The sequence below is a fragment of the Belonocnema kinseyi genome, chromosome 8, assembly GCF_010883055.1.
Source record: "Belonocnema kinseyi isolate 2016_QV_RU_SX_M_011 chromosome 8, B_treatae_v1, whole genome shotgun sequence".
NCBI lineage: Eukaryota > Metazoa > Arthropoda > Insecta > Hymenoptera > Cynipidae > Belonocnema > Belonocnema kinseyi.
In genome coordinates this window covers 89,303,012-89,317,095 of record NC_046664.1, presented here as the reverse complement: position 1 = coordinate 89,317,095, position 14,084 = coordinate 89,303,012, and the positions used below count along the sequence as shown (strand labels likewise).

General features: G+C 32.5%; 1 protein-coding gene across 4 annotated transcripts; it reads left to right on the top strand.

Annotated features, from left to right (window-relative positions):
- The first annotated feature begins 639 nt into the window (after positions 1 to 639).
- Positions 640 to 13,020, top strand: LOC117177678 (myosin-7). 4 transcript variants are annotated; one of them, XM_033368504.1, is made up of 15 exons: positions 640 to 755; positions 1,929 to 2,293; positions 5,495 to 5,587; positions 6,667 to 7,638; positions 7,754 to 8,123; positions 8,250 to 8,632; positions 8,722 to 9,153; positions 9,281 to 9,454; positions 9,544 to 9,741; positions 9,835 to 10,086; positions 10,167 to 10,453; positions 10,531 to 10,648; positions 10,744 to 10,914; positions 11,012 to 11,956; positions 12,606 to 13,020. In XM_033368504.1, the coding sequence occupies exons 2-15, from the start codon at positions 2,090 to 2,092 to the stop codon at positions 12,687 to 12,689; spliced, it is 4,683 nt and encodes a 1,560-aa protein (XP_033224395.1). In that variant the 5' UTR covers positions 640 to 755; positions 1,929 to 2,089; the 3' UTR covers positions 12,690 to 13,020. The 4 variants fall into 4 exon arrangements, with proteins under 4 accessions (XP_033224395.1, XP_033224397.1, XP_033224396.1 ...); XM_033368505.1 differs by having other exon boundaries at positions 655 to 755; positions 2,076 to 2,293; XM_033368506.1 differs by lacking the exon at positions 5,495 to 5,587.
- Positions 13,021 to 14,084: the final 1,064 nt, after the last annotated feature.

Below are 14,084 nucleotides of genomic sequence, written 5' to 3'. Positions count from 1 at the left end.
TGAAGGTTCATTCTTGTTGCAGTTCTAATTCTACATCGGGAAATCAGATAGAACATGGCGCCATCTGCGCGAGGTTTCCTTTTTGTTGCAGCTCCCTTGGAACCAAAAATTGGCTCTAATAAAACTACCAGTTTTTTCAGAACTAATCATCACCTAATTGCCTAATTGCCTAACTGGACCTTCTAAATCAGCCTGTCTGGACTATAAGTCAGAATCGTGTGAAAGGTGAACATTATTTTTCATCAGTCTTCACGATCTTGATTTTGCCTTTTTTCTGAAATAAGAAAATAATTTATAATTTGGGTAGCCGAAAGCGTGCTTTATTTGCATTTAGACCTTAAAGTTTAATTAAATACAAAATAATGGTAAAAAGCAGCATTTTCACTGACAATGATAGAAAAAGAAACATAACTTTGTACATGTTGGTGATACAAGAACTTTGCATTTTTGGGAAGTATTCCCAATCTTATCAAACTCAAGTTTCTATTGATCCGCGAGCTTTTTCGTCGTAGATTTATCAGTCCTATTATTCGAGAAGGAAGGGTGGTGGGGTGGATTTCTGAGCAAAGTTATATTTTTAGCATTGACTTAGGACATAACGTAGCGACATGTTGAGACGCTGAACGGAACGGTACGAAACGGAAAACGGGTAACTTGGCTCAACGCCAGTAGAAGCCAGTTTATGTCCGTTTGCCTGTGCGCTGTGAACGCGAGTGAAGCTCCTTTGGTGATCTTGAAGCTCGTCGACAATTAAAGTGAGTGATATTAATAATCAGTTGATGCATTATCTATCATTTTTGCTCTTCTACCTGCAAAATTTATATCCTAAGACCTTGTCATTTGACGTAACAGACATTTTTTTATGACTTATCTTGATCATCCGAATATTCAGACGGCACACATCTTTGTTGTCTAAGAAGCTGACATTAGGGATCATCATATCACATTTGACAAAAAATATGAATTTTAAACTATTGCATAATTCTGCAGAAGAGTATAGAAATCGAAGTTTTGAAAACAAGTGTAAAAACAAAGTTTTAACATTGTTTTTGCGGATTTAGATCGCTGTTTTTAAAATCATTAGGAAACAGATAACAATTATTTTTATAACGTTGTTCAGGGCTTATTCAATTTACAAATTTGTGCCTTCTAAAAAGTGGAATAACTTTCTACATGTACTGAATTGAATACATTTGTAAAACTTTTAGATTTTCACATTCGTATACATTTTCTGGTAAGCAATAATTAAACAAAGAACTTTATTTCGCTTCTTGAATCCTACACATTTTGAACTGCTTCACACTATCTATGGTTTTTATGATCGCATAGAAAAGCTGAAAAAAGCGTTATGTGTAATTTAATAAGTTATATATAAGTAAGATATAGTCACTTCGTATTTATAAATCATTCATTTCGCAAGAGCAAGTTCGCGACTTTGATTCAAAGTCAGTTCATTGTACTCGAATTCACAAGAAGTTTTGAAAGACAGACAGTTCGTTCACGTTTGTTTTTCACCAGGCACCCTCTGCCCTACAGTGATATCGCTTTCTTATTTCTGGGGCATTAACATAAATATACCAAACTGTGTATTTCGAATCGTGCATCATGCTATTTCGAGAGATTTTCGTTCACGTGCTGGTCTAGGTCTAAAGAGCGGCTTACGTTTCTCGGTCACAATTTTCTTTGTTCAATCAGATATATAGAATACCTAATATAATTTCGCGCAATGTTGTTTAGTTTCAGGAATTTAATTTTTCAAATGGCAATTTGTAGCAAAAATGTGATCAGAAAATTTTGAATTATTATTTTATTTCTATCTCTCTGCTAAATGCCCTTCAATTACCTAAAATTGCAGCAGTTTATTTTATTTGTACTCAAAACATTTTTACTTTACCATGGAATAGAATTTATGCTTAAACTTTTCACAGAAGTTATTGATAACAAAAGGAATTGGATTCGGGATCGATGATTTCCAGTCGTCGATCGAATTTAAGGAGATATTGGATTTGTTTAAATAAGGGAAATCGACTTTTATCAAAACGGCGCAAAAGAAGCTGTATAATTATATTCTTCAGGGATTAATTGTAAGATGGGTGCCGGGAGCAGCAGCTTGCCGGTAAACCAGCACCGAACGTGGAGTGTTGAGCCACCACCGCTACCAGCACCACCATTTCTCACTGGTTGTAGGTCGCCATCTTCAGAAACCTCCACAATTACTCGCGATATCGAAGTTGCAGCTGAAGATGTTGCGAATAAAGCGAGCAGTGCAGCTTTCGACGGACCTGACTCGCAGGTAATAAACTGCATTAAATTATTTACTATATTTTAGTATTTTTCCGATAGGTAAAGTTTTAGAATATTACTTCTGTAAAAAAATGGGATGAGGATAATTTAGAAGCTTAAAAGTTTGAGATGCGCGTCTGAAGGATCTCGCGCTCGATCTTTGTGCATTTCCCGCGGACAGCTGCAATTTGTCAATTGTGAATTCTCTTTCGTTAAAGCTCCTTAGGGTATAACGAATACATTCTAATAATGTGCCTCGCGCTTCTTACTCGATAAAAGTTGAAACAAGACTTATAATATTACGTGGTACTATATTAAATATTAAACGTATATTGTATTAATTACACCACATTCTTCTGGGTCTCCTTATTCGGATGTTGCCAAGAATTTACGAACACTGGACAAAATTTGGGCGCTATCAAAAAATGGTTGAGAGAAATTTTGTAGAGCTTCCTAAATCTAACGATTTTGAGTCGGGACTATTTATCTTATCTAGCGTGATTTCGTGGGGACGATGAATTTTTAATTTTCCTAGTTTTATCTTTCATGGATAAAACCATTAATAGTGGCGGTAAAAGGCTGGCCTAACGAACTTGATCTTTATTTTTGGACCACATAAAAGTATAGGAAACGACATATAGACATATATACAGACAGGAAATCAGGCATGTACATAAAAACCATTTTTTCTGACTCAGGGGGTCTCAAATCACAAGCATTGATGAAAATTGGATAGGTCAAAATTTACATGAGTCTAATACCTTCTACCATTATGATAAGAATTTACCTAATAGAACAAGACATATTTTTCGTTATCAAACTGCAAAGCTAATTCAGTCAAATTAACATTTATGTTGGAATTCGAAGCTAACATAAAATATTTTTGTTTAAAGCTTTCAGATAGGTGTCCTAATGAAGGCTTGAAACCCTCGAGCAAATAATGTGGACCCTTTTTTGTTATTAAGAAAAAACCGAAAAATTGTAAACATTTGTTCACACGGTTGCGTGGCTTCTTTGTTTTGTATAAGAGATATGATAGATATGTATCAAAGATAATTTTGAGAGAATCAAATAAGTTTTGTATAAGAGATATGATAAATATGTATCGAAGATAATTTTGACAGAATCAAATAAGTTTCCAAATGAGCCCTTATCGTACCTTCTACGATTAATAGCTTATGAAATACGAATTTTTAAATCAAAGTTGCTTTTTTTACTGATGTGAGTAAGCGATGGAGTTGGGTTGGGGAGGAGTTGTTGATTAAAAAAATATATTTAAAAAATTAAAACTTAGTTTAGGGAGGTCTCATTAGACTTTTGTCGAATTGAAATTTTGTTAACTTCTTAATAAGAATAAATAAACCAAATATATTTGTTAAGATATAAATATTTATATAAAATGTTAGACAGGTAGCAGCTGGAAACACTTTCATACATTATTCATCAATTGTTTATATGCATTGTGTGAGAAAACATTTTTCACAAGGAAATTATTTGAGATAGAAAATATTTCCAACAATTATTTAGATGTTTGTTGGACTTCGGATATTCAAGACTTTTTAGATTATTGGTACAAGTGTAGGTTTGAGAAAAATATTTTTTATACTAATTTTTCATTTGAACTTGACATTTTTTTAAATCCGACAAAAAAATATTATTGTTTAAAAATATCCACTATCCGCTTTAAGGATCTGGAAACAGAAAGTGGATATTTTTTTATAACAATAAAAATACATGACTCGTTTTACACTTACTTAGCGAGAAAACAATCTTAATTAACAAATTCATATTTTATGAACTATTAGTCATTGAAGGTCTTATGAGAACTTATATAAAGAATCATTTTATTTTCGAAAAATCATTTCTAATAGCTATTTACGCTATTTCTTACTCGAAACGAACAATACACGCAAACGTGTAAACAGTGTTTAAAATTTCAAGTTTTTTGTTGATAACCAGAAAAATATAGATTAATTTCTTCGAGGACTTTAATTGAACACCTATTTCCATGCTTTAGCAGTTGGCGTAGCAAATATCAGGTCTCTGGAAACAAAAAATTATCTGTAATTTTAAGAATTGAAATGATATTATCATTCATGAGTTAAAAACGAAAAAACATTATATTATACAATAGATACAATAGGATACAATAGATTTTGTAATTGAATTTTTTTTTTACCATCGCTTCTTACCAATTTTGGAAATTGTTGAATTTTAGACAATCGTGACTTATTTTTTCGTAAAAAACATACCCTACAACTTTGCTGTATTCAATTTTAAAAATAAATCAATAATTTTCAAATATAGTTATCTGCTACTTTGATCAATTTCGACCCTGAGGAAAAGAAAAAAAAAATTAAACGCGCCAAATTCATAAAATTACTATGATTAAAAAAACTAAACTTTTATTTAGAAAACCTTTTTTTTTACTTTTTCCAATAATATTACACTGAAATGCCTCAGTTATTCTCTAAAAAATTATATCAAAGATGTATAGGTATTTTTTTAGAATAAAAAAATTGATTTTTGTAGTGGAAAAGCAATGATTTTATTGTTTTTTTTACCGAAGTAGCAGGCGCAGGTGTTAGTTCACTACCTAACGAGTACTATAAAATTTATTTTATCCCAATTCATTAAAAATTCGCATGAAGATTGAATTTTGTCCATTTTGCCCCACTGTGCGACGTCATGAATGATATTTTTATTCCTAAAATCATAAAAAAATTTTTTTCAGATATTTGATTTTTGGCACAATCACTACCATAAAAATAATCGTAACTTCGAATTTGAGCACATCGACTTTTTTCATTTAATTTGACTGGAATGTGTCCAGCTATTATTTGGAATTTCTTAAAACTCACAGTTATTTTTTTGAATCTTAACATTTTTTGTATGGAAAACTAATGAACACCTAATTGGTGCCATACTGTAACTTTCATAATAATAATTTTTTTTTAAAGAATGTTTACAAAAGAAGAATGGAATCAATTTAGCTGAAGACTGTTCTTAACAAAATCTGCTTTTCGGTTTGTAAGACACGTTTATGTCACGTGTAATAATCTGATACATCGCATTAAGAAGCCTTTTTGGCTCAGAATTTAACAAAGAAAAGTAGAGTTCCGTGCGAAATTATAGAACATGAATATTTTGTTTTCTCAAAAAGTAAAAACTGCAAAATTTAAAATTGAAAACAATTATTTAATTACATTAGGGTCCAAGTCCATATACGACTTTAAGACGAAAAGGATGCTGGCAGCCCGAATCCCTACCACCAAGTTCACGAAATTCACGTCAAGATTCCTTGGTGAGTAAGCGCAGAATTTACCTGGGAAATTCATTCTATTCTAAATTTAAAGATGAGTACAAAATCAAAATCGAGCGGCTGAATCGATTAAGTTTTTTTATTTTCTAAATCAATGTTGGCAATATTCCAAAGAATTATTCCCGTATTTTGAAAAAATTCGCTTAGTCACTATTTCTCGTCACAAGATGTGTTTTTATGCAAAAACGATTGCGCGTCTTAATCGCATTCATGTGCCGCAAACATTGAAATTTTGGCAAAAGAGAAAAATTTCTCTTAGTATGCACACGTCTACCGACGATCGAGGTTATTACTGAAAGATAGAGACAAAGAATGTTATTATTTTTAGTTTCCGTTATCTTCTGTACCAAATAAAAGTTAATATTATGTTTATTATAAAATTGTTGATTTGTCAAAAAGACAAGAAATAATTATTTGTGATAAAATTACTAATGAACAAAGAAAACGGATTGTGGTAGATAAAAGCGTATTTATAACTGCAAGTAATAGCACAAAATAAGTTTAAATGTCATTTTTTAATCCTGAAATAACACTCCTATACAATAATGAGCTATGTTTATGAACAGTCAATCGGTCTTTTTTATTTTAACTAACAAAGAATTATTTGATGCGTTAAGTAAGTGATTCAAATTCCAAGTACCACATTAAAAAATTGGAAAAGTGCATTATTGCTAATTTAGTGCTGAATAGAGAAAAGGTCACTTTGCAGTTATTAAGGTGCCACAATTTAAAATTTGGAGCAGGTTTATTAATCCAAATTTCAATTTAAAAACAAACGAGAAAGTTCTTTCCAGAAATTATATTTCTCAACTTTAAATAAATAAATTAGTATACATTTTTTCTGTAAAATACTTAACATATTTGAAGTTCAGTTTTAAAGCCTGCATTTAAAAATGTGAATAACAGAAAACAATTTACAATCCAGGATATTACGGCTAATTCTCTTTTTAGATTTTAATCGTTCTGAACATTTTAAAATTGATATTTGAGGTATCTGTTAAAAGGGGCTTCCCAATATTTCCGAATATTTAAAAAAAATATTCCTTCATTTTTAATTTCAGTTAGCATACGCACCAGAGATAGTAGGTTGGCCACCGACAGGAAGAATGGCGACAGAAGAACAGCAAGAAAGATTGGATTTGACGCGAACAGTATCTCATCTAGCAGCAGCCACGCAGCAATTAGCTACTGCCCAAAATGTCACTCTAATGCACCTGGAGTCCGTTTATGATGAACTAAAAAGAGAAAGAGAAGGTCGAAGAGCAGTTTTGGAGAGAAGGCAAAAATGGGTAGAGAAAGAAGCAAATAAGAATTACGATCAACACATGAGAGGATTAGATTATCAAGTAACTAATTTAGATACTCTATCTAACGAAAGATTGTCCTCTCAAAATCAAAGAAAAATTCTAAGAAATTTAGATACCGATCTGAGAGACCATCTTGATAATGCAGCACAGAGTCTACGCGAGGAAACTGATGATAATTTCGCAGAAAATGTTTTTGATCATGAAGATCAAGGGGAATTTACTCCAAAGATGCGTCAAGACTGCTATCCCACTTTGGATCATGACGAGGATAGTGATAAAAGAAAAATTCAAAGGCATGCTTGTCTTATAGGTAAAAAGACTGTAGCTTCGAAATTGGCTAGGAAGTTTAAAAAGTTTGATCAAGTTGCAGGAAACAGTTCTTGTAGAAGGGTGACTATTGCCAAAAACGAGACAGAAGTGCATGATAAGAAATTATTGAAGGATGAAAACTACCAGGATTCAAGAAATCGAAACGAAGAAGCACCACTCGATTTGCGTTCGGAAAGACTTATTCATAAAATCGCGAAACTAGGTACAAGGAAGCGCCCCTTACATAAAAACGAACGAATGAATAGAGATGGTGTTAGTTTTTTGGATTTAGGATATGATGATTTGACTGATGTTCAAGAAGTTGATGACTCAAGGGATCGGTTAATAAATGCAAGACTGAAGAATCATTTGGAGGCTCAGCAACGAGTGATAGATAAACTAAACGAAGATTATGAGGTACGGACACATTTAATTTTACCAGATTACATAGACTATCTCTTTTTTCTAATGATCCTTCAAGCTAATTCAATTAACTTATCATAATAATATTCTTTGTTATAATTTTTGTCAGGTATCTAAACAGGAATATAAATTAACCGAAGATAGCCTCGTCGAACGCACAGAACAAATAAGTCAGCTTTCAAAGAAGCTCGACTTATCGAAACAAGAAATAGTAAGGCTATTAAAAGAACTTGAGACATTCCAATATGAAAAGGCTGCTACTGATACCAAGATTTCCAACTTGGAACAGGATCTTTTAAAGAAAGATAGAATCAGAAGAGAAGAATCTGATGAGACTAATTCACTAAGGTCAATGTTGTTAGAAGAATCTTCTGACAAGAAAAAGTGTTTGAAAGAATTAGAAGATGCAAAGGAGGAAATAAAGAAGCTAAAGCAGATGATTGAACCTGATAAGGACAATAGAAACTTGCCAAATCCAGGTGAGCATTTTATCCTTTTTGTTCATTTCTAATATTCATAAACAACTTAACTTTGGATTATTATTATAAATTAAGTATTCTTGTATTATCTTCTTTATTTGTATTAAATAATTTATTGTCAAAAAGGGACATCACAACCAGAAGATTCAACGAATAACATAGTTGTAGTTGGAGAGGAGTTCAAAAAGGAACTGATCTTAAAACGCGAAGCACGCCAACGCGCGATTGCAGCAGTTTCTTCAGAAATGGAACGACTTCGAAAAGAATTAGATGCTGAAAAAGTTGCACACTCAGAAACTTCAAAGATTTTGCAACTGTTGAAATCTGCTCAGTCTCAACCTCTTGCTCCAGCCACAGATAAAGATGAATCTAATACACAAATCTGTAAGCGTTGTTCAGATGATTTATCTGAAAAAGTGGATAATGTTGATACCAATTTGAAGGAAGAAATTGAAGAAGACGAAGAATCTGGATGCTCGGAGGCTATGCGATTATCTGATCTTTTGAAGGTGATTTATTAATTCTAATTAAAAAGTGTAAATAATTTCTTAGAGAACCCTATAATTTTCATGAATATTTATTATTTTGAATTCTTTAGATTTCAGATGAAGTGATGAACAACATTCGCTTCCAGTTAGAAAAGGCTGAAGATCTTTACTATCAACTCGACAACTTACCTGAAGTTCACAAGGATCGAATCTTATCGTTAAAGAAGTTAGCAGATGATATGCGTGAAACGCTGAGATCTAGGGAGCGACAAGTGAGCGATCTGAAAGATCGCTTATCGCAGATTTTGGTCAGACTTGGAAACCGAACATTTCTCGACTGTACAGATGACATACGGTTAGAACATAATCGTCAATTTGAAGATCTTCTGAATTTGCGACGTCTTTACGAAGAACGTTCAAAAGTTTTAACGTATTTGAAGGACTCGGCAATTAGAGATTTAAAAGATGTCAAGAGTGAATTGAGAACTTCAAAGAATAATAATGAAATTTTGGAAGAAGAATTGAAGAAAGCTGAAGAAAAGGTAATAATATTTTTATTACAATAGAGGGTTTTTGGATATATGTATGCCATAATTGTTCTTCCAGTTTCCTCCATCATTTCTTAGTTATTACTTCTTAAATTTTAATATAATATTGATATTATTTAAGATGGACGTTCACGATGCGGAAGTTTCTAATCTTGAATCCCAGTTGGGTCTTTCCAAAGCTGATTGTAGGGATTTGCAAAATCAGATGTCCGTTATTAACAAACTTTTCACACAAATGCTACTCGGTGCTTCTTCGGCCGATATGGATCTTGATCGATTGACTCAATTATTACAAGTACTGACTGAGTTTTAATTTCTCTTAAGATTATTGATTTTAATCTTCTATTCATCTTTTATGTGTATTAAACAAACTTCTGATTATAGGAGAATCATGATTTGATCAGCGATATGACCCGAGATAGTGGTACGGAGGCTGCAGCTTTACCAAAATTGCTCCTTGATCTGATAGAACAAGTAGAGGGTGGCACCAAAGAAGGAAAAAATAATGCTAATGCATACAATGATGAAAAGAAAGAAGAGGATGATCTCCAAGAAGAAAATATTGCCCACAATTTACCTAAGGTTCGCTCTAATTAAAAACTAGTAAAGTAGTAATTTTTGTATTTCTAGATTCCATTCCCCAATTTGTATTCCACTAATTTTCTTGTTCAATAGGTGTGGCGTGTTTTATTGGAACTGATACGTTGCCACGCGGCAGAAACATCAGCTACATCTGTAGCTTCATCATCTGCTTCTGATTGTTGCTATAAATCTGTCGATACACCAACTGGTCCGCAATTAGTTATCTCTGTTAGCAAGACTTACATTCGTCTGAAAGACCTCATTGTCGAGAAGAAAAGCCTAGAAAAGGAAATGAATCGTATGAAACAATTGAATAGCCATCTGGAGGGAAAATTGGTTGAGCAGGTAAGAAACCAACTTAAAAAAGTTTAGAGCACTTTCAATATTTACTTGAAACTTGGAAGCAATATTAATATTTTCGACAGGAAAAGCGACTTTCGACTGTATCCGATGAACTAACAAAGACATGGACCATAGTGGATCGGATGCAAGCCCAACATCAACAGCTTCACACTCATGAGAAAATTTTAAGATACGAATTGCAGCAAAAAAGAAAAATGCTGCAAGAGTTGAAACAAGAATTGGAATATTGCAGAGAGAAATGGGAGTCAGCTAGACAAAAGAACAATAAAACTGAAATTGAGTGGAGGAGTTTACGTCGAGAGTTTGCTGCTAGAAAAGCTTTGTCACACGCAGATTCGCTGAATAATAGGTGAACGTGGAACAAATAATTTATTATAATTAACAACATTTTTTGTTCCAATCGTTACATTTCATTTATATTTTCAGTGCTGAAAGTGGTTTCAGTGATGAACGGGATGATGAATCTGATGAAGAGGTTGAAGATGAAGATGAGAAGCTAGGAAAAAGAGTAAGAATTATTGGATCTCGGAAAAGAAGTCGAAAGGTAAGGATTTTTATTGATTCGACTGATTTAGAATTTTTCAAAAATAAACTTTAACTAACTGAATCATGCAGAAAATTAAATGAATCGTTTTTTAGGAAAATTCAAGAGCTGCGACACCTGATACAGAATCTGAGCAACCCACCGACACTGAAGTATCGGAATCAAAAACAGTTTCGTCTAGCACGTCTGAGCAACAGGTCCTCGAAGAAGAAAGTATAGAAGAAGTAACAAATATTACTGATGAAGAATCTGTTCCAGTAATTAATGTATGTTTTGCAAATCGTATTTTTGACCTCAATTCTATCTGCTGACGACATGTATGATAATATTTTTGTACTATAATATTTGTAACGACTGTTACAGGCAGTTTTAGAAACCGAAGTCTTGAATCCCTTGGATAGAGCATTGAGCAACGTCATTCAAAATTTAATAAAAATAGATGAAACTTCATTTACAAACAGCAGTAACGTGGAAGGAAATGAACCAGAAAAATCAGAATTAATGACACCTGGTCCCTCATCGGCTTCAGGATCTCAAAAATCTACAGGTCACAAGAAGAAAAGTCATAAAAGGATGGCTAAGGATTGGACACCACAAACATCTTACGAGTTTGAGGACATAGAAAATGCCGCTAAAAGAGTGTTTCGAATTGAGCACAATTTACAGAAGGCTAATGAAAATTTAACTTCTTCACAACAAAAAGAAGAACCAGTTATTAAATCAGATGCGTCCTCGACATCAAAGGATAATTCAATATCAGTTCCACTCTCATCCGTTTTTTCTATTGGACCATTTCTTGCAAAAGATGCTGAGAGTAACAAATCTGTTGCCTTGAAAGCCGAAAATTCATCACTCTTCACAACCAATGTTAGTGGAAATGGCTCCTTAACAGGTGAAAAACCAATTATCGCTGAACCAGCAAGTGAGAATGAAAGTCCAAGATTAGACATCATTGTTGATGATAATACTTCTATAAATCCGCCATTGAGCGCAGAGGAAATCAACGAAGTTAAACCTGAAGAATTTCTCAAACATTCTGAATCTGATAATCAGTTGGTTGTCACTTCCTCAACATCCAGAAGTCCAGATGATGTTTTCGCTGCTCGTGCAGCCCGTTTGAAGCGTCTGGAAGAGCAAGCTGATTGGCTTGTGAAAAAAATGAACGCAACTAGTCAAAGAGGATCAGCCCTGAGTACTAGACTTGAAGAACTTCATGAAACGTACGGATCATCTCCTGGTCCACCACCAATGCCTGATGTATTACCAAGTTTTAGATTGCAAACTGAAATTAGTTTGAATCCCCAGGAAGTAAGAAGGTTTTAATTCTTTTGTATGACCCCATCTCGATTACTATTGCAACTACGCCTTTATTCTACGTTTGGTCTTTCACCTTTGTCAATGTTACACACTTAATTATACTTCAGTTCTTTCCCATATTACGTCATTTTCGACTCAACAACCCACTTGTACTATAACTCCGGTTGCTTACACAATTTTTGAAAAAATTGAAATTTTCACTTATTATCTCTAACCACTGAATAATTCTGAAGCACAAATAAATAAACATACTTCCATTAATTTTTAAAACATAGCAGTGTAAAACAAGTCGTCTTGAATCCTTATAGTCTTCTGTACACACGTTTTCTGCTATTCTTTTATAACCCTTCATTTACTAACATCTTCACTTTTCACTGGGCCGCTTTTCTCCTCTTCACCGCTTTCTTCATTTTTGTTCTGCCTTCACTCGTTTTCTGCCATATTCAGTTTCATCTACCTCTACTCTAAATATCATCATTTCTCCCTTCCCTTCTTGCTTTTCTAAGAGGAGATAATCTTTACTTTAAAATACAAATACGTATGAGTTCTATTGATTTAAAATTAAAATTAAATATTGTACGGACATTTTTAAATTAATTAATATTAATATAATAATTAAGCTGAGTTTACTTTGTTTTAGTCACCTACGACTTCCTCTCAAATTGCTCTTCCTTCAGTGAGAAAAGACGTTGAAGAACCATCCACTCTAGATGATGTACCTTGAGTACTTCACAATATAATGACAAAGATGATATTGATTATGGAGATGATGATGATGATCTAGTCAGAATCTAGTCAGAAGTTGGATAGGGTAAAGGAGGTTGTTCTTGGTGAAATGGAAGATTTCTTTCCAACATATGAGAAATTAGTGCATAAGATGATGATTATACTGTCCTTCTTGGTTAGTTAGCGCAAAGTTAGCATTTTGCGAAAAAAGACGACTTTGAAAGCTAATTGTAATACCTATTTACTTATCATTTTTGTGAGCGTATCGATGTCGATTTTCTGTAGCATTGTTGTGTTTTTATATAAAATATATATAAAAAAAAACAGTTTTTGTATGAGTTCTTTATTTTATAACGAAGAAACCCGTTTAGATGGTAGTACCTGCACCTATCAACTGGAACAGATTTATTTATGCAACCAAGGACTTGACGCCTGGTAGAATCATTGAGAATAGTTTTCATATTCCTAATGATTCTCTCTCGTATCCATGCCTCTATTATAAAAAATTATACGCGGTTTATAAAACGCATCCTAATTTACTTAGCAATTATTATTATTTATCATTATTATTGAATACTTAAATACAAAATTCTTTAAAATTAAATATAAAAAAACAAGAATCCAATGATCAAATTTGAACAACACACAATTAAACTTCACAAAAAAATTACTATAAAAACAGAGGAAATAAAAAGAAGGTAACCTCCGAATACTGAATATCGTGGTTTCCCCATAGGTTTTGATTTCTTTAAAAAATTGGTCTTGCCTTGAAAAAAGTGTTGAATAAATTCCGAAACGTTGGTAGATTTTTTAAACTATTTTTTTATTGTGTTTAAAAAATACAAATACATAGTGACAAGGATAAATGAAGCAAGGGAATTTGTTTATACATTTTTTTAAAATTTGAATATAAGTTTTCATGAATATGAAAAAAATTATTTTAGGTTCCTATAAATAATTTAAAAAATGTTTTATCTCGAAAAATTAATTTTAGGAGATTATTTTAAAAAATTTCAAAACATTCAAAAAGACGTCAAAAATTGTCAAAGTATCTGAAAAAGTTTAAAGGCCATTTTTTTTATTTTGCCAAATAAAAAAAATCAGAAAAAATTTGAATAATTTTTAAAGATTATAAAACCTGACAAGATTAGAAAAAAAGAATTATTTTCCTGATTATCGTGTAAAATTTTTTAATGATTTTTTATTTTGAAAAATGTGCTTTAAAAGAAAATTAAAGAAGATTTTTAAACACATCAAACAATTTCCTAAAATTTCAAAAAAAGTGTAGAAGGTTTTACGAGGGTAGTTCAATAAGTCCTTAGAATGACCAACAGATGGCGCGCGAATCGCTCCAAATCATCTGTTTTCAGTCAGCACCACTCCCGACTAGATA

Coding starts and splice junctions, on each gene's coding strand:
- LOC117177678 (XM_033368504.1), top strand. CDS start 2,090: ATGGGTGCCGGGAGCAGCAGCTTGCCGGTAAACCAGCACCGAACGTGG. Junction 8,633..8,721: donor GATTATCTGATCTTTTGAAG/GTGATTTATTAA, acceptor TGAATTCTTTAG/ATTTCAGATGAAGTGATGAA. Junction 9,154..9,280: donor TGAAGAAAGCTGAAGAAAAG/GTAATAATATTT, acceptor ATATTATTTAAG/ATGGACGTTCACGATGCGGA.